General features: G+C 47.2%; 1 protein-coding gene across 15 annotated transcripts in view; it reads right to left on the minus strand.

Moving 5' to 3' along the window:
* LOC119439862 (cytochrome P450 4V2) overlaps window positions 1-27,809 on the minus strand; it is a 335,721-nt gene that overhangs the window by 20,794 nt on the left and 287,118 nt on the right. For 5 of the 15 annotated variants that reach the window (XM_049660280.1, XM_049660269.1, XM_049660266.1 and 2 more), the window contains 4 exons: window positions 23,435-23,532; window positions 10,367-10,476; window positions 8,690-8,778; window positions 7,076-7,275 (listed from right to left, as the gene is read on the minus strand). The exons of 4 other annotated variants lie outside the window; for them this stretch is intronic. In XM_049660280.1, coding sequence (XP_049516237.1) covers window positions 7,076-7,275; window positions 8,690-8,778; window positions 10,367-10,476; window positions 23,435-23,532 — 497 coding nt within the window. Of the gene's footprint in view, window positions 1-7,075; window positions 7,276-8,689; window positions 8,779-10,366; window positions 10,477-23,434; window positions 23,791-27,809 lie in introns of those variants that run through there. 6 more of the 15 variants (XM_037704864.2, XM_049660271.1, XM_049660272.1 and 3 more) reach the window with 3 other exon arrangements.

A 27,809-nucleotide genomic window follows, 5' to 3' on the forward strand; every position in this document is an offset into this window, starting at 1 on the left:
AATGGAGCATGACCTCGTCATTGCAAAGGTAACTGTTCCTACTGCCTGGTCAAGCCACATGGTCGTAGTGGTTAGAAACGACCAAGTACACATTTGTTTAGATCCGTCGGATTTGAACAAGGCCTTACTGAGAGAGCACTGTGATATGCCAACATTAGAAGATGTTGTTCCGCACCTGCATGGGGCAAAGTACTTTTCCACTTTAGATACATCATCAGGGTTTTGGCAAATTAGGCTAGACGAAGAAAGTTTATTAATATGCACTATGAGCACACCCTACGGCCGCTACAAATTTCTGCGCATGCCCTTTGGGATTGCCTCTGTCCCTGAAGTTTTTCAATGCACCAAGTAGTAGAAGGCTTGAGTGGCGTCACCGTTGTAATGGATGACATTCTATTCTATTCTGGGGAAAGTCTCGAGAAGAGCATGACAATAACCTAGCAGGTTTACTTGTACGCTGCTGGGAGCACAAAAAAGTGCCACTTTTTGCAGCCTAAATCCCCGTAGAGTGGAAGACATTTTGCAAGTACCGCCACCGAAAAATTGTAAGGAACTGCAAGTTTTTCTTGGGATGATTAACTTCGTGGCGCGCTTCATTCCCAACATGGCTTCACTGTCCGCGCCCCTCCGGGAACTATTGAAAAAGAACACAGCATGGCTCTGGACAGAAGAGACTGAAGAAAGCTTCCAAGGCCTTCGCGCCTGTCTAACAAAGGCACCTGTTTTTGCCTATTTTGAGAAAGCAATACCGCTGACATTGTCAGTAGATGCAAGCCAGAAAGGGCTGGGGGCAGTTCTTTTGCAAAACGGACACCCAATTGCCTACTCGTCACGGTCGCTTACCGAAGCGTAAACGAAATATGCGCAAATCGAGAAAGAAATGCTTGTCATTTTTCACGGGTGCGCTAGGTTTGAAGACTACATGCTAGGGCAGCCAGAGGTCATAATCGAATCTGATCATCGCCCCCTAGAGTCAGTATTTAAGAAACAGCTGTGTGAGTACACGTTACGCTAGCAGCGTATGACTCGCTCTTCAGAGGTTCCCTATAAGAGTGACTTACAAACCAGGAAAAGAACTGTTCCTAGCGGATGCGCTGTCACGCTTTTCGAACAAGACGGAGGTGAAAGAAGAATCGCTAGATTTTCAATTACATGCTCTTTCTTCGCTTCCAGTCTATGATAGGCAACTGCAGGGAATCCGTGACGATCTACTGAAAGATGCAACAATGACTGAATTCGGCAGCTACTCAAGCAACGAATGGCCCGAGAGCAAGCAACGGTTATCCGAGGCCGTACGCGCGCACTGGAATTATCGCGACGAACTCCATGTCGAAGACAGTCTCCTCCTAAGAAGCAACAAACTCGTCATTCCTCCAACAAAACAAGAAGAGGTACTTCGTCTACTCCACGCGGCACACGGGGGTGAAGAAAAAATGAAGGCAAGAGCCAAAGAAGTAATGTTCTGGTCTGGCATGTCGGCGGATATTGCAGCTCTCGCGAAGACGTGCCTACATTGTCAAAGGTACAAGAGCAGGAACGCCAGGTTACCCATGCTCAGTCACGATATACCTACTTTGCCGCGGCCAGTAGTCGGAGTCGACCTTTTCTACCACGAAGGCGATGAGTACCTTGTTATGGTAGATTTCTATTCTTTTTTTATTCGAGATCAAGCAGATGCGTAGAACAACAGCACAAGCAGTGACAAACGTGTACATGCAGATCTTCGCCACTTCACGGCATCCCAGCAAAGATATGCAGCGATTATGGACCCCGTTCAATAGTGCGTGCTTCCGCGTTTTTTCCACACAGTTTCGCACCTTCCACGAAACTTCCAGTCCGCATTACCCTCGCGGCAACGGCATGACTGAAAGGGCCATCCAAGAAGCAAAGGAACTGCTCAAGAAGAGCCGATATGGAACGCCGGAGTTCTACAGTGCCCTGCAAGAATGGAGGTATATGCCAAGAGACGACCGCCTAAAGTCACCCGCACAACGACTCGTGGGCCGTCAGACGAGGACTAAACTGACAGTACTTGACTGCCACCTCGAACCACAAACCGTGCCAACCGAAATTGTCCGAAAGCGACTGGACAAAACATGGCGCAAACAACGCGTCTTCTACAACAGAACAACGGGAAGTCTACCGGACATTCATAGGGGCTCCACGGTGACTGTTTATGATACAACACACAGGACATGGGCACCCGCAGTTATCATAGGACCGACAAGTACACCGCGCTCTTACGTCGTTGCGACAGAGAATGGGTAGTATCTACGACACACAAGGGAGCACCCGAGATCAACGAAGGACAAGCTTTCTCCCAGCAGACTGAGTCTACGATAGCGACCCCTCAGTCCTCCTACTCAACCATGCACAACCGAGCAACAAGCACCTCAAAAAGCGCTCCGTAGGAGCACACGACAGCGAAGAGAGCCGCAGCGGTATCCTCTCCCAGAACGCCGCACATAGACAGTTCAGTGGAACCTGTGCAAAGTGACTTGTTAGTTGGTTGTACAATCTTTCGTATAATCTTTATTTTTCCTCAAAGAAAAGAAGATGTGACCAGCTGCAACATCATCAAGAATATTGTTGATACGCATGCGCAAGCCTGGTCTGCATGTGTATAAATACACCTGCTTCTCGCCAAAGCGCGCCACGGACAGCTAAAGAAACAAAAAAAGAGCATTGCGCGAGGCATGAGTGGAGGGTGAGGCGAGGCATGGGAGAAGGATAGGAAAGTCAAGAGGGAAAGGAGAAACGAGCGGATCAACGTTACCATAAAAAAAAGGAAGAAAAAAAATGCTATAGCGAAAGGGGGAGGGTTAAAAAATTGGACCGCTTTTCTTTTTTTTTTATTCTTGTTTTCGCCACCGTAGTACCGCCATCCATCCGCTAGGGCCTAACTGAAGTGTGCCTTGGCGCTAGAGTCGACTGAGCGTCTGCTATAGGAGAACCAATGGGAGGTATAGGAAAATTCACCCCCTTGGCCGCGTCGGCGATAGTTAAGGCGAGAGAGAAACGACAATGTTGAGAGAGGGTTGACAAGAAAAAAAAGGAAAAGCGATTTTGGTTTCGCATCCATCTCATGGATGGCGCTGCCATTCGCGTGGCCAAAAAACCAGCGGAGTTTCCGAGGCCTGCTATAGCGTCGTGTGCGCTATAGCACCCATACGCCTTCGCGTCACCCACGTTCATGGAGTGGAATGTCACTATAACTTATTTTTTACAGCGGAGCTGTATATGTCTACCCTGCCATAGCTTTTCGGTATACATACCTCAAACGTCCCGCGCACTCTATGAGGAGGCAGAGCAAACCAGTAAGGCTGGCGTCGCAAGAGGAAAGCTTAGAAGCCAAATACTAAGTAACGTGGGCCTCTAGGAAGAGCCGAAGCAAACCAGTAAGGGTGCTGACACCTGCCGTAGCAAGAGAAAAGCTACGACACTAGCGGCGAGTAGCAGCGAAGATGGTGCCCGAAAGGCTGCCGGTAAGCTGTGGGCTCGAAATGAAGACGTGTGCCGCGAAGCGGAGAATGCGGCGAAGCGACGCAGGTACCACGCCAGTAAATTGGTCGAGCACAAGGGTGCGTATCCGAAATTTCAGAGCGACTTTCTGGACACACATTTCTGATTCTGTTGTGCGGTGTGCGACAGACTGTGGTTCGAGAACGATTCGATGGTGATTGGTAAGTTCGAGATGGGGCGAAGCGTGAACGTGATGCGGTTTAGACAGCTACCCCAGCTCCTCAGTTGGCCAGATGCTCAGTTTGGCTGCGTCGAGGTAGCGCTAATGGCCGTAGCGTGTATCGATTATTAGGTGTGACAGGTGGTTGCTAACAAACCACCTACTGCATTTCCGTGCCTGCGCAAAGAGCCAAACAGGCAGTTAGTATGTAGCGTGCGCTGGTACGGGGAGGCCGCTTGCATTGCGTACTGCCAAAGAACAGCTCCGCTGGTAGCCCACATGCACAGTGTGGAATGGCTGCGATTTTTATGAAACAGATATTTGGCTCTGGCTGTGGATTGTACAGCGCACAATCAACGGCTAATGCCAAATATCCATTTGTGGCTGACCGGCCGCACCGAAACAAGAAAAACAAATGCTGGCTCTCCCATAATCGAGAGTATAGATGTAAGCATGAAATGGCTGCCTGTAAAGCAGATTGGGGCCGCGCCGCAGGCCTGAAAGCTTACTGAGCCGAAGTGAACCTGTTTTGAACTGAACCTCGTTGCAAGTCTCGTCTCGGCCAAACAATCATCCGCGGCGCGCCGGGCGCTGCCGGCCTGGTCACGCAGCGTGGCGCGATCTCTCGAAGGAGGCGGCGCAACACCTGCTCCGCGGAACATACGGACCGCTGGTTTAGAAAAAAGCACAGGGAATCTAAGCGCCCAAATATGACATTCAAGTTTATCGTGCACTGTATCTGCCTTTTGAACTTCACTCTTGGAAATGACAAATTAAACTTCAGCTTAGTAGAAGTTAGAGCTTGAGTGATATTGTGACCAAACATTAGGAAAAATTGGAAGCAATATTTTTTTTCGTAACTTGTTTGGGCAGTAACTAGCGTATGTAATGCGGTCCTGTACAAGGGGTTGGGGGCCAGAGACCGCGTTTCCCTAAGTTTTGACTGGTTACCCGGATGGTCTCGTTTTGCTCTCGAAACGATGTCCGGATGTTCTCGTTTCGTTCTCGCCCCATTCTCGCCTTGAGTGCCTGGATAACGGCTCTCGATTTTGGCTCAATGTCTCTTGAAGGTCGCCAACAACGGGAGCTAAAAGCATTTCATGCTTTATACGAGGACACCTGAGCACTTATTATGAGAGGTGAATGCGAAAGTATTAATGTGCAATTGAACGCAGCTGAGCGGTCCTTCGAGTTTTGCGCTGCGAGTTATGTTTGCAAAATTTGCTGCGGGGTATGTTGTCGAGTTTTGCGATTAAAGCAGTCTGGGTTATTATTATTATTATTTTACAGTTTACAGTTTCGCACCGTACTACGTGGTGGAGTACAGCTGCCGCGGAAAAAGGTTGGCACAAGTGGCCGATGACCGGAGCGATATGTGGAGCTCTTGTTCCCGCGCACACTGGTATCTAAAGTGCCACATGATTCGTGTTTTAAAGAGGGGGTGCCTGGCGCTCTCGTTTTCGACGTTCTAGGCAACAATAGCATCACGTGCCGTAATTTATCCGATCGGGTGATCGGTCACTTGTGTTAATTTCTTTCCACTGCAGCTGTACATTAAACGCATCGAATTCCAACACAGGGACAGCGTCCATGCGCACGTCCTGCTGTGGCTGAATGCGGCGTCTGATAAAGAACTCGGACCGCCCGTGCAAGCCCCGATGGTGCAGAGCGGGCGAAACGGAACACCTGCTGCCGCAGTAGCGCGCCACGTGTTGCGTAAGGGGAGAGGGCATCACCGCGGCTTGCGTCTGCCTCTGCGCTCGTTTTCCTGTGTTCTTCCGCTCGTTTACTTCCTCTGCGGTGTACTGGCGGGGACGGCGACGTTTCGCTACTGCCGAGGTTGCGGCCGCCCATTATGTAGATACTTCAGACTCCATAGCGGTGCGTGCTGCCCGAGCCAGCAAGCAGCAGCAGCCTCCGGTGCCAACGACGCATGCCACCGATTTCCTGCGCGAAGAGACCGAGAAACAAGCAGCGGGCACCAAGGCCGGCAGGCGCACGCAGCAGCTAAGCCAAGTGGGGGTAGAGGCACGTCGCGGCAATGCCCTATCCCCTTAAGCAGCAAATGGCGCGCTAACGTGTCAGCAGGTGTTCCGTTTCTCCCGCTCTGCTCCGTCTAGGCGCGTTCGTGACGTGGCGTCGCAGCCAATTGGAATTTAGGTGCTATTTCGCTGCTACAGACGCCGGCGTTTTCGCTCAATGGGCATTTTGATACTTTCAGATAAAAAAACATTCAGCAAAAAAAAGCTCGCTTTTCGCCATTGAACTGTCTGTCTGGACTGGCGGTGATGCAGTATCAGAGTGCAAGGAACCGCTGCACGTCACCATGTCAGAGTTTGTGCCTGGCACCATTTTCACGGCGAAACGGCCGGTTCGATGTTTGCGTCACGAAAAAAAAATTAGTTCGTTAACTGTTTGAAGGATAGTTGGTTTGGTTAAGACGGAAGGAAACAAAGACGATAATTTGAACAGAACTTGTATTTCGTTTGTATGTCCATTACTTTGTTATATCCGCTCAGTAGCAGGCTCAAGAACATAGTACTTCAGGCTGACCTCTTAGCCTTTGCTATTATAATAAGTATCTATGTCTCTCTTTGTTATATCCCGTTTGATTATAACTAGGTTCCGCGTTTCAAAAGATGAAGCGCCAACAGTGACAGCACACTAAGAAGGAACATAGACAGGACAAGGCGCTACTTGCAACTGTTTATTGTAGTCAAAGGTGGTTGAATATATAGCCATGGGGAGAGGGGGGACGAAAAAGGCGGAACACTGATTGTATGAATGCGCACGCGCATTCACTGTTGGCGCTTCATCTTTTGAAAGATATGCACCAACTAGCCCCACAACGTGTTTTACTAGGTTCAACTATCGCATCCTCTTCCTCCTACCATCCCTTTCCTTTTCGTTCTTTTTTTATCACTTGTTCTGTTGTTTCATTTCATTTTCTTTTTGTTTCTTACGTTAATGTCCTCCGCGCCAATTAATAATAGTAGCAACAATGCCCGCCGGGTAAATGGAGTGATGTGAATAAATAAATAAATATATTCATTTCATTTCCTTGGAAGAGCTGTTCTATACCCCTACTCGAAGCCCCCAGTCCTGCGCTCTTGGATCGACCAGTGTCTGACCTTCCTCAACCCTGATATCTATTTGTTCGTCGCCACCATTACACTGAGAATGACGATGACACGCGTGAAGTCTCATTTCAATTCAAACAGCGCAAACGCAAGCACCCAAATGTGTTTCTAAATTGTGAGAGGTGCAAAGCGTGGTGTAATGACGGCTAACAGAATTCACATTTAATAACGTACGCAGCCCACCAGAATAAGGAATACGCTTAGACTGTGCATGGGTGCTTAAATACGGAGAATGACCTTATTACGTGCTCACGTCCAATAATGTCCAAGGCGCACTTTTGCACGTTGTCGAGGCATTGTATGGGCTCGTCAGGCGCCTGCTTCAGCATCTTCTCTATCCGTGCCACCAGGCAGTCGGCGTTCTTCCCGATGAAGTCGCAGTAGTTTTCCATGGCATTTGCTTGGAAAGCTTGCATAAACAGCTTGCGTTTGGACCTCCATGGATCACCGCCACTGCGTTGAAACGTGAAGGAGATGTATTGTTTAAGCCAAGCCACAACCGCAGTCCTCCCTCTGCTTCCGTTTCACAATAAGTCTTTAAGTGGTTTTTTCTTACTTTCTCGTAGCCCACTGTTCTGTTGACGAATATGAAACGTTGTGTCGCGGTTGTCTTGCTTGCCCCAACGTTCACGATGAAATTTTACTACATTAATATCACCGTAGATGACGTCATGACGGTTCACCTCAAACTTTCAGTACTGTGATCGAAATGGGGTTTTCAAACGGGGCTAGCCGGGCAATTACTGAGTTGAACCTGGATTTTTTAAGGCCTATGTTTCAATAGCAATAGAGAACGCCAGTTTGCGACAGCTATATTCAAGCAATTTGTGAGCCCTCAACAGCAACTTGAGAGTGTGTCTAGTAACATGAAAAGCCTTACTTTTATTTCACTGCGGTATTTATTTGTTGTGGTTGATACCGTACTATGTGACGTTCTGTAACGCAACCTGAGCGAATAGCATTGAATCACGAACGGAATTAAGCCACCGGCAGTGAAAGGACTTCGTGCGATTGGCATTGCCAGTATATATAGCCGTAAGTAAAGTGGGGGGGGGGGGGGGTACTTCAAATGGCCATGCTAGTCAGCGCATTGTTAGAGGTGCATGCGTGGTGCTACGATTAAGGCAGAATAGAGACTACACCTAACAGTATAGCAATTATATCTGGCGCTTTAAAAGACATCTGTCGGCTCCTGTGGGTAATTTTGGTTAATAGGCGAATGTGTGTATTTTTTCGGGGCTTCTTCACACGTGTCCGGGTGTCCATACACGTTTCGGCTCGAGCGCACGCTCACCAAGGCTCACAGCGAGACAACCGTGAGGAGGAGAGTCCGGAACCAATCCCGAAACAATTTTATGACATACTTCAACACTACAGACTACAGCGCAGGGAATATCCCCCACTTCATGATTCCCTCACGCGCCCCCAAGCAGGTTCGTGGAGGCACCTACAAAAACCTTTTCGCACCGCACACTATATATCACGCCGTGTACCCCGCAGAATACCCGCAACAGTGCCCAGATTGCAATGCCCGAGCACGCTTTACCACGCCACTTGGGCGTGCCAGCTCATGAGCGCCAATCCTATAATCCGACCCCCAACCACACAACAGTGGGAAGCCTCGCTATCTAGCGCCAACTCCAGGGACCTGCTCGATCTGGTCTTGAGAGCGCGCCGGGCGGTTGCGGGTCATGGGGTCCTGCACGGAGGACTCCACCCACGCCCAGGGCCCGTCGAAGGACCCTGCGGTTCCCCTTTATTTTAATAAATGTTTCCTTGCTCTCTCACATGTGCACACATGTTTGTATTGCCTTCGATTGCTAGCAATGACAAAAAATTATAACGATGGTTGCAGGAGGTCACTTACATCATCAAGAGGCTCCTATGGCCAAGCCACGGCTTTAGGAACTTGTAGAAAAAGGGCTTGTCAGACTTCAACTTGCCCGTGAGAACAGCCTGGCATAAACAAACAAGAACAAAGCAGGGAAAACCACGTGTAGACATTTGGCGAAATTACACCACCAAAAAACTACACTAAGACATCGTAAATGCGAAGTGGGGCCTCGACTTAATTAAGCGTACCACCAACTACTCCGCATTCCCACCCGGTTCTTTTTCATTTCAGCATCACCGAGCTCAGTCAGGGCCACACTCGAGATGTAAATGCGCGACTATTTTAAAAGCGATAGGTTGCTTTGGCTGTTTCGCCCACTTTGCGGTTGGTATGTTACCGGCCGTTTGTGGCAGAGGAGTCAACTTGGACCACTGTATGGGCTGGTTGCTGTCTTGCGGAGCAGACAACATGGGGCACTGGTTATGCGCCCGGATATACAACTTGCTGCTGGCTGGCCAAGAAGACAATTTCGGTCCCTGGGTATGCGTCACTTGGTGTGTGCCCGTACAGGCAAGTTTGACTCTGCGTATGGGATATTGGCCATCATCATCAGCCTATTTTTATGTCCGCTGCAAGACGAAGGGTTCTCCCTGCGGTCTCGGATTGACCCTGTCTTGCGTTAGCTGATTCCAACTTGCGCCTGCAAATTGACAGGCCGCCACTGGAAACTGAACCTGGCAAAGGTCAACACGCGAACGCTCTCGGGTGAGGATAGCTTGGCAGGGCTGTTTGAGGAATTATCAGGCATTGCCTGGGATATTATTGGCCTTCGTGAGGATAGAAGAACTGGTGAGGCTTATACAGTGCTGACTAGCAGCAACGTCCTCTGCTACAGAGGTCTCCCACATAAGAGAGAATATGGGGTAGGATTTCTAATCCATAGGGACATAGCGGGCAACATTGATGAATTCTACAGCGTTAATGAGAGGCTAGCAGTCGTCGTAATAAAGCTGAATCGGAGGTATAGAATAAAGGTAGTGCAAGCCTACGCCCCAACCTCCAGTCACGATGAAGAAGAAATACAACAGGTTTATTAAGATATTGGTATCTCTCCGTTATTGGGCCCGTCCACGAGAATGGGTGGGCCAAGGTTAGACTTTCACTCACTTTGGATGTGTGGCGGCCAATATCGCACAATAAAAACCGGCAGGAGAGTAAAGAGAATACAGAGAGAGCGCAGATGTAGAGAAGGAGGAGAGCATGCACTGCTCTTGATTTGTAGGGCGCGCGCGCAGTTGACGTCTCGAACTACGAAAGGAGGAGGTGATCATGGCGACGAAGTTGCAGCCAGGATACTAGGTATAGTAGGTATTGCTACGGAGTTTCAACTAGCGTGCTGTGATTACAAAATATACTGTGTCGAGCTATCCTTAGGCATCGCAATCACCCTCATCGGAATTCTGCCGCCGGGAATCGAACCCGCGACGTCGCTCTCAGCAGCACAACGCTATAACCACTGAGCCACCTTAACTCACGGGTGATTTGATTTATATAGTATCTAGATAACTGCTGACTCAATATACTGTCTATTTTGGCATCTCTGAGGGGGGCGTAGGAACCTTGGATGAATTGCCTCCATAGCAGCTGTGTAGACTGCATAATGGAACATTCATGTGAGGAAAAACAACAGCAAAGTGTGAAAATAGTCACCTGCACAGCATCGGGCGAGTGTATTCCCACGATAGGAGTGATGCCCAGGTACACCTTGAACGTCTTGCCTTCGTGCACCTTAGACAACTCAGTAATGGCTCTGAACGAAACTGGAAGCGATGAGAAATAGTTACGTTCCCGACAGTTAGGTTGTGGCACACATACAGTAACGCATCAGATCCTGAACGCGAGCACAGCAATGCTAATCCCGAACACACACAGTTTTCCAGTCGTGCACGTCTCTTGTCACTATAAAGCACCTGAGCGGTGGAGTATAAAACGAAGTGCGCTCTTTACGGTCTCTCTTAGTTCGTCGTGACTCCGTGCCTCATGACTCCATACCTAGCTCCGAATCAGCAGCTTACACCAGACGAGCAAAAAGCCAACGTCCTGTGTGTGTGCAGAACTGCATGGAGTTGCTGGAGATTAGCTAAAGTTGAGGGGGAGAGACTGCGTGGAGTTTGCGGTAGCAGTGCCGCTCGGCATCTGACGTGTTTCTTGATACATACTTACCAATGGTTGCATGAATATGCGAGAGTATTTCCTATATGTAATCGGATTCCTCCAATACTTCCGAAGTATCAAAGGAATCTGGTCTAGCTGAAGCGCCTCCTCCTCCGGTGGCCGTTATCCCAGTTTTTCTCACTAGTCTAAGTTCAGTGACCAATTGATCATATCGCCCTTCCTATTCGTCGCCTGAACTTCCTGCTCCAACACGCGACACGTGCTCTTCTCCTTACCTATACGCTTCTCGTCGCAGTGATTTGGCACTTTCAATCAACAAGACACTTTTTGATGGTAGAGTGTGTGCTCGCTACTGTGCAGACGACCCTCGGAGGACTCTGATGTGGAGCGACACGCGTTCTCGAGGGACACGTGCCTTCATGTGATCATGCGCCTTTGCGGATCATGTCGACTGTGCATTTCATTCATGTGCCACGTTATCGTGGGTCTCAGGATGGAGGTCCTCAGCATTGTTCTCATTTCGGGGCTCAAAGTAGGTTGTTGCGGCTCAAGGTGCTGTCTCGTACCCGGCTCCATTTGGTAGCGTGGCGTAGGCTTAGGGTTGAAGAAATCCGATGCTCGCAAGTTGGGAAAACGAAAATAAACAGGTGTACTGCCACTTGTACAACTTATTTACATGATCCAATAGGTAAAACAGCAAACGTTCCGAGCGTCTGGATGAGCCTTGTTTCCTTGGCCCAGATCACCTTTTTCTTCTTCGCACCGTCTTTTGAACACCTCTGTTGAAAACCCTCCCTCATTCCGGTAGCCAATCACACACTGGTCACAACCCACCAAGACGATAGCCATTCAAGAAGCACAAACGGACTATAGGTGGGCGACAACGCAAAAGTTCCAGCGGGCGCAAAGGCGATGAGGGAGAGAAAGTCTGGCCGCGGGAATGGGAGAGATCTTTTTCTCCCAACACGTTTTCTCCGGTGCTTCCCAGTAAGGGTGACTCCTTGTCGTCTCTGTCTCTGCCTGTCCCGGAGCGTCAACTCTCTCCTCCCTTTGTGGTGCTTCTTGCTCAATGAGGGAGCTCGTTTCAGGGTGATTAGCAGCTTCGAGCATCGCGTGGGAACAGTCCTCCGACGATCTTCCCAGCGTGGTTCTTGCATTCCCTTCAGGCGCGTGGCAAACAGCTATTTGTCTGCGGCAGTCATAACATGGTTGGTTTACACAAAGTCCAACTGGAGAAGTTGGAAGTAGTACGCCTCCAGCTATTTATTTTCACTATACAGAAATTATAAATCTTATTATTAATATTATTATTATTATTAGTATTATTATTAATCTTGTTATTATTCATGATAGTAAAAAGACGTTTTAGCACGAGCAAGTACTATACCACATATAAAGGGGAAAGAAACAAGACATAACATGCCAACAACGAACGCGTGTAATTTTGTTTGTCTTCATTTACATGCTGTATTTTCTGGCCTTGGACGAATAGTTTTTGGCAAGAAGCTGCGATGCCAACAGACCTCTCCCTGTTTGCAAACATCGTGAAGTCACTGCGGGGGCCCTTCCCCTCTGGTGCGCCTCCGAAGCGAGCGCTGGTTGGCAAAAAACGTTCGTGCGACCTGTTCTCTCTGCATAAGAGCGCTGCCTGTATATCAACTGCCGCGATGGTAAGTCCGGCATACTGCGATTTTTTGAAGTGACAGTATTTACGATCTGTGCTTAGGAAGTATAATCGTCCCCGTTTCACCCGTACAACAACGTAGTGTTGTTGCCGAGTGCCTGGTTCCCGTAAGTCAGGGTGTGGTGATTTCGTAAAAGTGTGCCTCTTCCGTAAATCAAACATCCACAAAATGTATTACTCCTCGAAAACGAACATTTTATCACAGATGACGCGCATTCTCGCGGTGGCAAAATTATACTTGGCTAAATGACTGGTCTTCGAACATAAATTTGTATTGTAGTGTCGTGAATGCACTCATTTGTGCCCCATTTACACTGTAGTTTTAAACGATATACAAGATGAACTTCGTCTACAACTACAGAGCGGCTCCGTGGAGTGGTAACAAGTAGCGGCGCCTAAATTTAGATGAGAGAGAAATGCAGAAAAACTTATTACCCTGCTTTAGGAGCATGGTAAGGTACCCTAGGTGGACAAAATTAATCCGGAGCGTTTCGTTACACCGTCCCCCATAAGCCGCTGTGCAGCTTAGGGATGTTATATACACCATAATTTAATTTTAATTATTAGTCTTGGTCATGTGAACGTACAAAGCAAAATCTTACATAAGTACATAATCGGTTGCGCGCTAACTTCGCTGTGTCTGCTGCCTCCTTTGCTGCTCTCATCTTTACAAGACCCAACTTTTGCATGTTTGTGTGCATCATCACGGTATAAAGTCCGTACCATGAAGGTGAGCATACCAATAACAAAAAAAAGAAAGTTCAATTTTACTTAAGACCCGTGAGGTCTGCGTTAAATCGCGATAATTTCAGTAGTTCGCCTTTGTGGCATTCCTCGTGGTTAAATGTATACACGCAGCTTCGGCAGCGGTCAAAACATCGTAGGAGCTCATTTGTAGCTATACCTCTCAGTCGATAAACTATGCTCAAATGAAAGTTTTTCTCTTATTTTTTTTCCGCGCCAAGCGCGGATGGCCCCGACATACATGCGCTCACTAATAATCGCGTCTCATTCATTATCATCTATTCAATGATTACGAGTCCTGAAGTTCTATCGGAGCCTGATCACTACGACTGGTTTTATTACGTGCACGCAACAAGCGTCCGTGCACAGTCTCGTGAGCGAGAAGCATTGCTAATCGCCTAGTACACCACGTGTGCACACACACACACACACGCCGATATTCTTCAATGCACAATCCATCGCAGACCACCACCACGTGGTTCACGTTCGCAAGGAAAAAAGGCCAGTGTCGCCACATTTTCATCACGCAGTTTACCACACGCCGACGTTCCCCGACTCACATTATTGCTAATCTGGCTGGCAAGAGAATTGTGGAGGCTTACGTAAAAATAAAAAAAGAAATAAAAGAAATAAAAACACGCGTCCACGTGGCGCGCACCTACACTAACTGTCGCACCGTCACACCGCACCGGTGACGTCACACTGTGACGTCACCGGTGCGGTGTGACGTAGTTCAGGAGAGGTCTATTACACAATGGAGGCACAGCGATAGCACAGCTGAAACATGGCTCGCGTCATGAGTGATGGTTTCGTACTTCAAGAGACAAAGAATATGAAGAGATGAACGTTGGGAGGCTAACCGGAGCAATGCCTTTTTGGCTACGTTCCCTCCTCCAGCAAACACAAAGGAAGGAGTAAGTTTTAATGTATATAGATGAACGTACGTTTCTTGAACATATGTATTTTAAAGAAATATGTCACGTGGTCAAAGACGATCGCACAGGTCAGTCGATCTTGAAAACCACACTGTTGCCTTTAGAATCCTGACCGCTGATGGAAGGCGAGGTCTGTATTCCAGCATCTTGTCTACAGACTAAGGATACCCGCCGTGGTGGCTTAGTGGCGATGGCGTTGCGCAGCTAAGCACGTTGTCGCGGGCTCGATGCCCGGCCCCGGCGGCCGCTTAAATGCAATAAAGCTCGTGTACTTAGATTTAGGTGCAAGAACCACATGATGATCAAAATTAATCCGGAGTCCGCCCCTACGGTGTGCCTCATAATCAGATCTTTGTTTTCGCACGTAAACCATCAGAACTAATTTTTTCGACGCAAAGGCCAGTCGTTCAATCGTGCTAATGCGATGGACAGTGATTGTCACTGTGCAGCAAACTTAGGACAGTTGCAGAAAAGCTGTTCGATGGTCCAGACGCAACCACAGGCAGCGCACACAGTGCTGTCTGTCATTTCGGTGAGAGCGGAGTAGACTCCTGTGAGCGCAACTCCAAGCTACAGCCTACACGGAAGAGTTGTATCGCGATGAGGGAGTCCGGCTGGAAGGGGAGCTGCAGATACGGGTTCAGAGTGTGCCATGTGGTGCGTGCCAAACTTGGAAAATTCCGCTCTAATCATACCGAATGAGGCGTATTTACCGATAATAACCATCGCAGCCAATGTGCCCAGAACTTGATTTTCCTGAAGCTTTTATAGGCAAACTAGCTTCAGTGAGCCTCGTCTGAACGGTGCTACACACCATGGAAAATGCATTAATAACTATTAATTAGAAAAATGGGATGAAATACAAGAAAACTAAGATTAGGCCTTAAACCAAGATCAAACTTACACCGAAGCAAGCGTGGCTCCAAACCATTCTTCCCTGGCTAAAGCAATGTGTGGCTTCATTGCGTTATAAAACCGAACGGAAAGACTGCTTTTGGCGATGTTACCATTCATGATTGGTATCGAGCCGCTTTATGTTGCAGGGTGGCACTGTAGCCGCCAGCTGCGCTGAATATACGTTGATAAACACTCACCCGGGCACCCGTGTTGCCTTCAACCAACCTGCCGTGTAGTCATCGTGCCTAACCGGTACAGGTTAGCCCAGACCACACAGACCAACAACCACAACGGTATTCAATCCCAATGTCGCCGTAAGGGACCTCAGTGCTAGCCGTATCCGCAGCCATTGCAGGACCTACTGACTACTCATAAGCAACCCTACAATCAGCAGGGCTGCGGTTCATACGAGCGCTTTATGAACGCTTCGCTCAGATCGAGACGGGCGCGCTCTCAGACTCAAGGTCGAATAGCGCAACCATAGGCAGGTGCGGGTCGTAAGTTACGTTGAAAACAAGTCTCTTCATTCCTCGAGCTGCCAGCCTCGAGCTTTATAACGTCGCGATCCGCGTGGCAGTAAATACATAGAGGTCGCCTTTCCTCTTGAGCAATCATGGGCGCTATAACGTAAAATGATTCCAAACTGTCTTGATTCCAATTTCTGCAATCAGCCTCCTTGATTGGTCAAAACATTTTCGGGCCACTCCCAACTTCGCCTGTCTGTCACGCGACGTCACGAAAACCGCGATAGCCCTCCATCTGGTATAACGTGTACACGCTGATTATGCATGATTAAACCGCACAAATAAAAAATAATCATTCCTGATTCGATGCCTTTTCACCATTAGCCCTCTGCTATTGGTCCAATGTTTTCTGGCTACGCGCACTTCGCCTGTCTGTCACGCGACCTCACCACGTCAAAGTGACGTCTACGCAAAAAAATGCATTATTATGCCGAACAAAACTGAAAAATTTTTGAATAGCCACAGACTGCCCCGTTCCGAAAGGAATAGAATGCCCGCCGATCGCTCAGGCCCTCGCTACTCGCACCTGCCGGTGAGCATGTATTTATTTGCGCATGATAAACCTTTTTGCGTGGTAGTAAAACGTTATCGAGCCCTTTCGGCATGCATACGACTTTGCTCCGCCAAGTGTTCCTTGCTGATGTTCCGTTTTAGCGGCAATCTTATCCTTCCGTTGCACGCCGCCGCGGTTTTCGACCAGTCACCGCAAGCTAAGTAAAGCGAAGCGGACCAATCGGAGAAGCCGGCACCACCCTCTTCATGCTGTTATCTATTTTTACTGTGCTTGCTCGGCCCCATCGACCCCCTCTCCACTAGTGCGTGCTCCTCGCCTCTTGTCAGCCAATTAGATAAGAGAAACCGCTGAGTGTAGACAATGTTATTGGTTTTGAAAGCGAACAAAGGTGAGCTCTTATAAACCAGGAGTGTGTTATATTGGGTTGTTCAGACAACGCTGCGGGTTACCGCCCGATGCTTGCGTAGGTGGTTACGTAAATTTGACGTGAGGAGTTTGGAATCAAAACAGTTTGGAATCATTTTACGCTATAGCGCCCCATGTCTGTATTCACAGACGGGTGTGCTCAGATAAGGACAGACTAAGGGGGATCCCGACTATTTTAGTTTTGAGCGAAGTTTTTATATGAGACGGGAAAATGTATCTGTAGAAAGGAATCAACCTTCGTTTTGCGAAACATAGCATGTATTTCTTGAAAAAAAGTATATTTCACTAAAGGTGGAAAAGAGAGCTTTAACGACTTGCGGATTTACCAATTCGAAGGCCTATCACACTAAAATTAACACCACCAAATTTTTTTCTGTAAATCTACACAACCAGTAAGATTGGCCAACTGGAAGTTATGTCACCCACAGTATGTTTTTCAAAATTTTCCAAATATAGATTCATGAGGGTGGTTTGTTGGGCTAGTTGGTACATGGTTATACTAGGAGAATGTCAGCAAACATGAAAAATAGGCAAATCGAGATGCAGACATAGACAAAGCGACCTTCCAGCCACAAAGTGACCAGACACCTTCCTGTCGCTTTGTCTATGTCTGGCTCTCGATTTTTCCCTTTTTCAAGTTTGCACGCATTCTCGTAGTATAGCCAAGCTTGTGTTTTTTTTTTTGAGCAACTCCCTCTGACTGACCCCGAGATCGTTTTTTTGGTCCACTTTAGCTAAGGCAATGAAGCTGAAAATATTTGTGACAAATCTTCAAAAGGTTTCTCGCAATCTAAAAAAAAAAGATGTTTGGAACACCCCGTATTTATTTCGTTATAAAATCTGAAAAATGCCGAAATGGCGAAAACAGCGAAAATTGCGACAATTTATAAAATTTTTAGTAATAAGCATCACCGATTTCTTCAAAATTTTTACAGAATACCCACCCTGGACTGCTAAATCTAGTACTGCAAAAACATGTTGCATAATTTTAAGTGAGAAAATTGAAACTATTTTAAGACCCATGTATAGTTGTACTAACGATATGTCTCGTTCTAATAATAAAATAAAAATCGCAGTCATATTGAATTCCGAGCTCTTTTTGTTTTACTAACGAAGCGTGACTCAAAATATGTCTTTCTTGCCTCATTTTAGCCGTCAAACAAGTTGAGCTTGAGTTTTGAGGGCTCCTGCATCCGGTATGATGAGTTAGCTAACACGCGAGAGCGCGTACAGGAAGTTTTCTAAGACTAGTTGCGGGAACCTATTTCTGGCATACATCCCTACTTACATCTCCTACCTGAAATACCAGCCGAGTGGGGAAGCTCGATGACGCCACTGCGGTGGATGAGCCAGCTGGTTATGTTCAGATGAGGACAGTCGCAAAACGGGTCGCGTATAAACTTCATTTTCACTTAAATCTTTATATTCGGCATAAAAATCATTCCGCGCCGCGGAACAGTGACTACTTTTTCAACACACCACTTTGTTTCAGCCACAGGCAATCTTAAATGAGACTTTGATGGCTCTCGCATTCCTAAAGGACTTTCAAAATGTGACCATGAAATGAATCTCTCATAACCACATAAGGCGCATGCAAACAAATGCCATACGGAAGAAAATCAGTGTTGTGAAAAGTGTTGCCTTGTTTTTCCCTTCGACTTTGTGGAAAATTCGTCCATCGTACTCCCGGGTGAAGTACAATTCCATTGGCAAAACGTTCAAATAAGCATCTTCACTTGCGTTGTATCGCCAAAGAAGTCGACATGGAACTAAGGCCTGATTAGCGGCCACGTCTGCCACAACTCCGCACATGCTTGCTTGGCTCTGAGAAAATATCGAGGTGCAAATTGAGGATTAGGAACCAATTTATACCCAAATAACACACGTGAACGATGGAGTAGCTGCCATTTAGATAATCGCGTTCGACTGCACGAGTTGCAACGCAGTGAGCTTAAGACGACCAAGTGGCTTTTAACGGCTACAGGGCAAGGCAAGAATGCCTGCGACAGTGTCGTTGGGCTTGTCAAACACCAAGCTACACTACATAACCTGCGATCGCCAGCCACCGACGTTATTCAATGTGAAAGTGTTTTGTGAATATTGTACCTACTAAACTTAAAAACGTTTTTCTACTGCATATGAAGAAGGATGGAGTAGAAGCCTTCAGAGAACAGATTAAAAGAAGAATGGAAATGTGTCAGACGGGTGCAAGGAATTCAGACAACCCACATGTAGAAGAACGCAAGATCTGACCGAGAAAATTTCTTGTACCTAGCGCGGTGCGCCAACAAAGAGTGGAAGAAGCTGTGAATCTACAGTTTGCAAAACTTGCTTCCCTGACTGATTATTTATTACTGGTTGCGGATAATGCTGTTCGCAGCTCAATGGAGGGGTCCAGTCAACTAAGGTGCTTGTTCATGGGAAACTACTTTCAATTATCTAGAGCACCATGACGATGAGAGTGATGAAACAACGGAACAGCACGTCACCAGATGCACTAGATTTTTGCCATGGTTGAAGGACAGAAGTCTGATACTACAGCACCTCACATTGTTTTAAAGGTGTGGAAGTACGGTAACTGACTAAATAATAAATAGATATGCCTAAATTGAGACAACTTCGCATATAGGCTGTCTAAAAGTGCGGTCATTCTTCTTGATTGACAACAAACTACTCAGCAGAATGGATCTGCCTCATACGTTCGTACAGGAACCAATTCCTCTGCGCAACAACCACGGCCACGTAGGAGCAAAATAATTCGAAACATCCACCACTTGCATTGGAAGCTCTGGAATTCTTATTTTTGAACAGAAACGAATATTCAATAGTTCCTACTAGTGAATTTTCGAACCGCAAGTGAATCAAATATCTGACTTTTCGATTCGTATACGAAATTTAGAATGGTCTCGCACATCTAATATTCCCTATGTATGTACGTACGCATGCATGCATGCATTTATGTATGGGCAACCACACTAAGCAGCAACCAAGTCAGTGTTATGCAGAGTATTATGCTGTGTAGCAGAATATTCTGTTAACCAACTCATTTTTTTTCATGGTCGCATACTACGCAAACGTTCATACGGACGCAAGTACGGTTTTCCTGAACCTATTTTCTTGCTAATTGCACTACTTCCTAAAGGACAGTGTCGCCAAGGGCACCAGTATCTCGCCGCTTGCAGGTACCACTCTACCTGCTGCAGAGCTGCTTTGAAACGAGTGAGTGCCCCCGCTACAGGTAACATTTGCGAAAGAGGTTGCTCGTGTATGCGTGACGGTGAATCTCGACATGTGCCACAAGTAGCCGCACGCGGGAAGGGAAAAAGAGAGAAACCAAGGTTAGTCGGTGGCAATATGCAAAGCGTTTCTTAATGCAGTCAGTTTCCAGCAAGCTCCCAGTCGCATGTAACTCACTAACTCGCGAGGTCTGGCACGGTTTCGCAAGGGATCTAGACGAGGGCCACTGTTGCAACACGTGGCCACAAGTTTCAATCCGTCAGCAACGCACGGAATTAAAAAAAAAGTGCTAGCCAGCTTCTTAAAGGGGCCCTGCAATGCTATTGTATATGCGCTGCCTTTTCAGAGCCTCATAATATCTTCTGTGCACTTTGAGGCATGGTGGAGCAGAACTTCAAAAATAAAATAATGTGACCTAACATCTAAAAGCAAAACATGCCTATGGAAGACAACGTGGTGGAGGGCTTCTGATTAACTTTGGCCACCTGGGGTTCTTTAACGGGAGCCTCAATCTAGGTACACCAGCTTTTTTGTTTTGCATTTCGCCCTCATCTAAATGCGCTCGCCGTAGCCGGAGGTCCAACCCGTGGCCTGGTGCTTAGTGGCAGAACGCCATGGCCTCTGAGCCCACCGCGGCGGGCACAGAGCTTTAGCCTTCATCGACGAGTTTGCCGAACAAGTCGGTGCTATAGCCTGGCGACGACTTATAATGCGCAAAAGGACAAACACATTGAGAAAACACAGGCTTATTGTGTTCTGTTCTCTGCGTACGTCAGTGTTTATTTGCGCCTTACGAGCCCCCGTTCAAATGACAAAGCTCAGTTCCTGTTTAGGCGACAGTTGCACTGCTGTCTCGGTGCCCATTCAGAAGCAGAATGAATACCAGGGGCGTACCATACGTCTGATTCCAGCAATAAGCGCACCGGGATCATCCAGGAAACTTACACAAAAGGAGAGGGCGAGTGCAGGAGGTCGGTTTTAAGTCTGTACGACGTTGAAGGTAAGTTGAAGCATGACATCCAAGATCGGGCAACGCGCGTTGCCCAATCGTGGAGGCCATGTTCGAAGCATGGAGCTTCCTACAAAAATTACTAGAAGGAACTCTGGCGTTGCGATCGATTATCTACGATGCGAATGATTGGCAGTATGTATAAATTTGTGGTAATCTGCTTGCTTAAACGGGCTTCAAACATTATTCTGTGCGATTTATTGTGCTTTATCTTTCTAAACTTCCAAGAACTCAGTTTTCTAAAAGACAATGAGTTTCCGCGCAACGGTAGCATCAATAAGGCAATATTTTGCTGAAAAGGACCCCTTGAAAATGTCGCAAAGCCGTTTGAAGCTGTGAAGGCAGGAGGACGAAGTTTAGGAAAATCTTCCCACTGTCCGGCATTCATAAGCTGCCTGACGTGCACGCATGCAGCACCCGTAGAAACATTAGTGCCAGAGTTCCCTCTACTAAATTTTGTGAAAAAATTGCATATTTCAGAGAAGAAACACCGATGCTCTTGAAACAATGCTATCGATGGAGCAAGTTGCCAGCGACGCGGGAAGGCCGGACTGGCTGATTTGGAGAAATAGTCCCCCCACACGGCTTAAACACACTTATTACATCGCCTTGACATAATTTCAACAAGACACCGACAACCCGAGAACTAAATAATACGATAAAATGTAGGTGTCACTGCACAAAAATATAGGACACGGCTCTCACTTGAAATTCGCACCTTGAAAACTGGGATTTCAAGGAAACCACCGCCATCTTTTTTTGCTATGAAGTCGTGCAGGCCATTTGGCTCGCGATATCCTTGCTCGAAATTCGGAATTCAAGAGAACCATGAGAATGACTAAAAAAAGCTTTATTCAACCTTTTTTGTTTTATGGGGACGCACGTACCCCAAGGTAAAGTGATGGCCCCTATCTTATTTACATTCCCGTGTGTGCATAAAATCTGCTTAGCGTTTCCCGCACAGCACATTTCGTTCATTTTTTTCATTCTAAATATTATTAGGGGGGTTCGCAATTCAGAGTGGACAAGTTTGAAGCGTACTTAGTAAGCACTCATGTTGCCTAACAACAGATTTCATCAAAATCGAAATGAGGATAGTTCCACAGGCAAAGCAGTCGATGAGCGAACTACCCCCCCCCCCCACCACCCCCCAAAAAAAGTTCAGTTCATGTCATTTAATAAATGCTGTCGGCTGCCTTTGGTGATTTATGCGCCAGCTAGAATACGCTATAATGAGGATAGGCATCAACTTGCCAATGCGCTACACGGGACTTCGGTTAAAGAACCCCATTCCTAGATGCAACGTAACAATACTAACTACGCTGTTCTACACTAATACCCGTGGTGTTTCATACGTAACGACGTTACATTGGTGCTCTATACTTTGACGGAGCTAAAACTTGTTTAGACAGCGAACTGAATGCGCTACAATCTGCCTCACTCAATATGTACCACGTTGGTGTTGTTACAAAGGCACAGCTGACACCAACCAATTGGGGTCTCAGTTCACAACGATGTCAGCAACGTGAACCGGGTTTAGAATCCGAGGGATCGAGTAGTAGCCAGATGGCATAGCGGTACCCAAGGCATAGGCCAACCAAAACACATATTAGGTGACGCCATCTACAGCTGCTTCGTGGAACAGGGATGGCAGGATACAGTGTGTCATCGACGTGCGTTGTCAACACGCGGTAAGTACACTCTACCATAGATCTGTTATCAAGATAAATATAAACACGAATAAGTAGAAGACAACTAGAAAGCGTCCTTGCTTTTCCAGGTTTTCCTTAATTCTTAAAAGCGACCTAATTCAGGCTCTAAAACGACATTCTTGACAACACCATGCTATAAAAACAGGCCGCACGGTGCTTGTACGTCGCACTCCCACGTGCTCGTAATTATACTCGTAACAGGTGTTCTGATCAGTATTTCCCTACTCGCGTTTGAAGAACTTCTGGTGACCGTACGGCAACAAGAGTGTATTCAAGTGTCAGGAAACGTTGGCCATGGCTTGTAGGTCAGTGATTTTCCCCCTTTTCGAGGGTCTCAACCTCGTTAAGAATATTCTACGTCGCGCTGTGCAGTTCCATCTCATACAGGCTGGTTTTCTTATTTTTCTTCTTTTTTTCGCAAAGAAATTGGCCAAATAACAGTAAAAACTGAGCCAGTGCAGTTTTTTTGTTTAGCTCTCTCCCTCTCTCCCTATTTTGTCTTCTACCGCGACCGAATCGCAGGCGTTGTAATTCGAGCAACTTGAACACGACCACATTACAGAACCAAGCTCTCGAAGTCATCGTAAACAAAAAACTCTTCCGTCTTCTCACACTCTTCCTTCTTGTTCCCCTCCCCCAACTTTACTCACTGCACATCTATGATGGCAACAAAATGAATGAAATGTAGCGCACCTCTTCAGAAAAGGCTATGAAAATTTTGTTATGCTTGAGTAGTGCACTTCTCTTACTTTCGAGTGTTTCTTTGTTTGTTCGCTTTGTTTTTTGTGGCGTGCACTTTTCATTACTTACAGCGTGGCCAATCCCCCTGATGGGTATTAGCAGTGTGTTGAGGCCACAACAACAACAACAACAAAACCGTGCTAGGATCTCGCTAGCCCAGCCCTCCCAAGGGAAGCTTACCTGCTGTGAAATTCTCTTTGTCAAGCCGTCTCCTATTTCCCCATAACACACAGGCCAGGAACCAGAACGGTATCCAATCCCAGGGTCCCGGCACTGACCTTAGCGCCAGCCACGTTCGAAGCCAAGGCAGGCACCACTTCTTGAAAAACCATATTACAACAAGTAACACTGCCGTCAGGGCCAGCGCGTGCGATGTGGCCAGTGTGGATAAAGGCGCGACGACAGGCGTAAGGTCCAACAACAAGACCATCGCCACATGTGTATAGTTCGTACGCAAACGCTCAATGAAGAAAGACTTCTCCCGCGCAAGGCACAAGCCTCTTGCTTTATAACTTCAGTGTGCCGGTGGCAGTTTGAATGTCTCCAAAAAGGGAGTTCTCTTGCACTTTGGCGGCTACGTAAGGACAGAGGAGTGAAAAAATAATAAGGCAGGCCGCGTTTGCGTCAGTAAAGAGCGACTCGGTGGGGAAGTCTGCAGAGTTCTGTCGCAACAGTGAAAAAGCGCAAAATCGGACTGCAAGACGGCTTATGCAACAGTGTTTTTTTAGACTCATCTTGACTAATAAACTAGAGTTAAACGCTAATTCGAGTCCTCACTGCCCAGAAACGGCTCACCTAAGCTAATGCAACTGTTTCTATTACATATTCCTTCACCACTTTGTTTAATGATACTACGCAGCGGTAAAGGAATATGTAAATCTGCATCAGCTTTACATTGCCCATTTCTTGCGTAATTCTGCACTTTCTTCTCTGTTCTTTTCTTTTTTTGCGCATGGCAATTGGTTAAACAAAAGTAAAACCTAAACGCGAGTGGTTTTCTTGTTTTATCTCTCTATCTCTATGTTTATATTGTTACCTTCACTGCATTGTAGCAACTTGTCCGCAAGCCAAGTCCGTAAAGTTGTTCGCGAAGAGCTTCCCCGCCCTCTTCTTATCTCTTACCCTCTGCTCCCCAAATGTTGTAATGTAGAAGACGTCTCTAAGTCATCTTTTTTTAATGCAATGTCTTTAGTTTTTCACTCTTTGCGGCGAATTGCGCAGAGTCTATTTTTCGCATTGATTTTCAGGCCTGAAGCGAGGCAATACCGTCTGCGCTCTGCCCACTTGCGAGAGTGGTATGCACGCGCTGTTGTATTCCTTATGCCCCCAATCATCGCTGCTTACAAGCGCTACTACAAATAAACTTAGTGGTAACAGATGGGATAACATGTTTTTGTTAACTATTTTTTCAGCGCCTTCGTCACATCCAGCCAAAGTATATAGACAGTCGCACACATTGCCTGGGTGTCCGAGGCTGTTTTGCGATAATCGACGGTCAAGCTCGGTGTTTGCCTCAAGGAACGTTTAAATGAAGTTGAAGCTTATTCGTACGCCAAACGTAGGTAGATAAATCTAATATACAAACGAAGGTCCCAAGTGGATTTCACCCCTTTGCGTAAGAGAGCATCACATCTCCTTTAAAATTTCCTACGTCTTCGAATAAGCACCACCCATAGCCGATGACTGCAGCCTCAATGAGCTTGTATTGTGTGCACTGATTGTAGTCAGCAGTGGACCCGGAGCAGCGCTTTCGAAGTGGTCGGGCCGGTGCTCTCAAGTGTGCAGAGTATGCACTGACGCGAGTAACATGCCTTACCTGCGGCTCATGAATGGCCGGAGCGCCACTAACATCTGTGCCCGACTGTCGCGATCACCGTGATGTCATTTGCGACAGGAACGCTCATAAATGACTGCTGCGTGCGAGCTTTGCGTGTTCTAGCCTCCAAGTTATGTGCACAGATGATACGGATAGCCGAGTCTGCGTCGCGAACGCTGCAAGCTATGTGAAAACTATGAAGGGGTAGAACTTAGTTTAGTCGTTAGCGCGTGAAGCTCAAACCTGTACGTGGCCGTATGGAGCGAGTTCGATCACCCGCTAGAGGACACGACTTGCTTTCAATTGTCTCCATCAGCTGAGGCTAAGTTGGTGTCCGCCAGCTGGCACGCCATGTCTCTCCTGTCCTAGCCTCTTTCCACCACACCAACGGGTCGCTGCACTCTGTGGCGCCTTGCAATCGACATTACCCGCTCGTGCGCTTTCTTAAGGGAAGCCTAAGAATACGCTACGCAAGCTCTTTGCGCAGCAGCACTAGATAATTTTGGGATTTCCGGATTTCAACCCAGTAGCCTTTCTTTTCTTTTTTTCCCTTTCCCTTTGCTCAGTTCCGTTTGTGTGAAAAGTAGATAAGATTACAGCTTCTCATCGTGCAGGCAAAGCTAAGGCGCTGTACCATTAAGCTATTACATTCTGATTTTATTCCAATCCTCTGACGGCAAACCCGCGTAACAGCTGGGGCACTGTAACGTAAAATGATTCCAAACTATTTTGATTACAATTTCTGCAATGAGCCTCCATGATTGGTCAAAACATTTTCGGGCCACTCCCAACTTCGCCTGTATGTCACACGACGTCACGAAAACCGCGATAGCTCCTCATCTGATCTAACGTGTACACACTGATTATGCATGATTAAACCGCACAAAAGAAAAATAATCATTCCTGATTTGACGCCTTTTCACCATTAGCCCTCTGCTATTGGTCCAATGTTTTCTGGCTACGCCCACTTTGCTTGTCTGTCACGTGACCTCACAAAACCGCGAAATCTCGCACGTCAAAGTTACGTGTACGCGAAAAAAGATGCATTATTATGCCGAACAAAACTGAAAATTTTTCTGTATAGCCACAGACTACCCCGTTCCTAAAGGAATAGAAGATAAGTGCCCGCCGATTGCTCAGGCCCTCGCTACTCGCACCTGCCGGTGAGCATGTATTTATGTGCGCATGATAAACCTTTTTGCGTGGCAGTAAACCGTCATCGAGCCCTTTCGGCATGCATACGACATCGCTCTGCCAGCTCTTCCTTGCTGAGGATCCGTTTTAACGGCATTCTTATCCTACCATTGCACAACGCCGCGATTTTCGACCAGCCACCGCAAGCTAAGTAAGGCGAAGCGGACCAATCAGAGAAGCCGGCACCACCCTCTTCATGCGGTTATCTATTTTCACTGTGCTGGCTCAGCCCCATCTAAACCCTCTCCACTAGGGCGTGCTCCTCGCCTCTTGTCAGCCAATTCTATAAGAAAAACCCCTGAGTGTAGACAATGTTATTGGTTTTCAAAGCGAACAAAGGTGACCTCCTATAAACGAGGAGAGTGTTTGATTGGGTTGTTCAGACAACGCTGTTGGTCACCACCCGATGCTTGCATCGGTGATTACGTAAATTTGACGTCAGGAGTTTGTAATCAAAACAGCTTGGAATAATTTTACGTTATAGCGCCCCTGATGCAAGCACGGCGGTGACCCGCAACGCTGTTTTACCATCCCGTTCAAACACTCCTCGTTTAGAGCAGGTGACTTTTTTGTGACAACTTCTCCTTATCTAAGGAAAGCGCAGAAGTGGAGAGGGGTTCGGTGCAGCTGCGCTAGCGCAGCGAAAGTAGATAACTGGGTGAGGAGGATGGTGCCGGCGTCTCCGATTGGACCGCTTCCCCTTGCTTATTTTGCGGTGGCTCCTTGACGATCGCAACGGCGTGCAGCAAGGCGTTAAACATGCTGCCAAGATGAATCCTCAGTGAAGAAGAGTTGCCAGATCAATGTCGTGTACGTGCGCAAAGGGCTCGACAACGTTAAATTACCACGCAAAAATTGTATTATAAGCAAAACAATTTGATATTTTTAGCTAATCGGCAGCTCTGAGTAGCCAGTACCAGAGCCATGGCCTACCAGATATATTATATTCCTTTCGGAACGGGGCACTCTCCGGCTATTCCGAAATATGTTTCAATTTTGTTGCGCCTGTTATTGCATGTTTAGAGCGTACGCGTCACTTTGTCGCGGTTAGTTTTCGTGGTTTTGTGACGCCACGATACAGTTTGGCGGAAAGGGTGGTGTGTGTGTGTAAAAACTTTTTATTTCCAAAAGTCCGGAGGCTCGACTATTTCAAGTCGAGGCGGGCCGCTCCCATGATGGCACCGTTAGGCCCAGCCCTTTAGCGACATCATGGGCCCTCTGGACAGCCCGTAGCTGATCTTGAAAAGATGAACTCTCTAGCATCTTCTTCCAATGGAACCATTCTTCTTCAGGGTTGGCGAGAGTCGCAGGGCATCCCGCGAGCATGTGTCTGATCCCAATGATGTCATTACACGCATGACAATCTTTCTTGACCTCTATTTCTGGATACATTTTATCAAGGTGGTACGGCGTGGGATAAGTTCCTGTTTGTAATAGTCTCATTGAAACTGCCTGAGCCCTGTTCAGCTTTGAATGTGGCAATGAAAATTGTCTGCGTCCTAGATAGTAGTGTTTAGTAATCTCGTTATATGTTAATAAATGATC

This window comes from Dermacentor silvarum, chromosome 1 (assembly GCF_013339745.2).
Source record: "Dermacentor silvarum isolate Dsil-2018 chromosome 1, BIME_Dsil_1.4, whole genome shotgun sequence".
NCBI classification, from domain to species: domain Eukaryota; kingdom Metazoa; phylum Arthropoda; class Arachnida; order Ixodida; family Ixodidae; genus Dermacentor; species Dermacentor silvarum.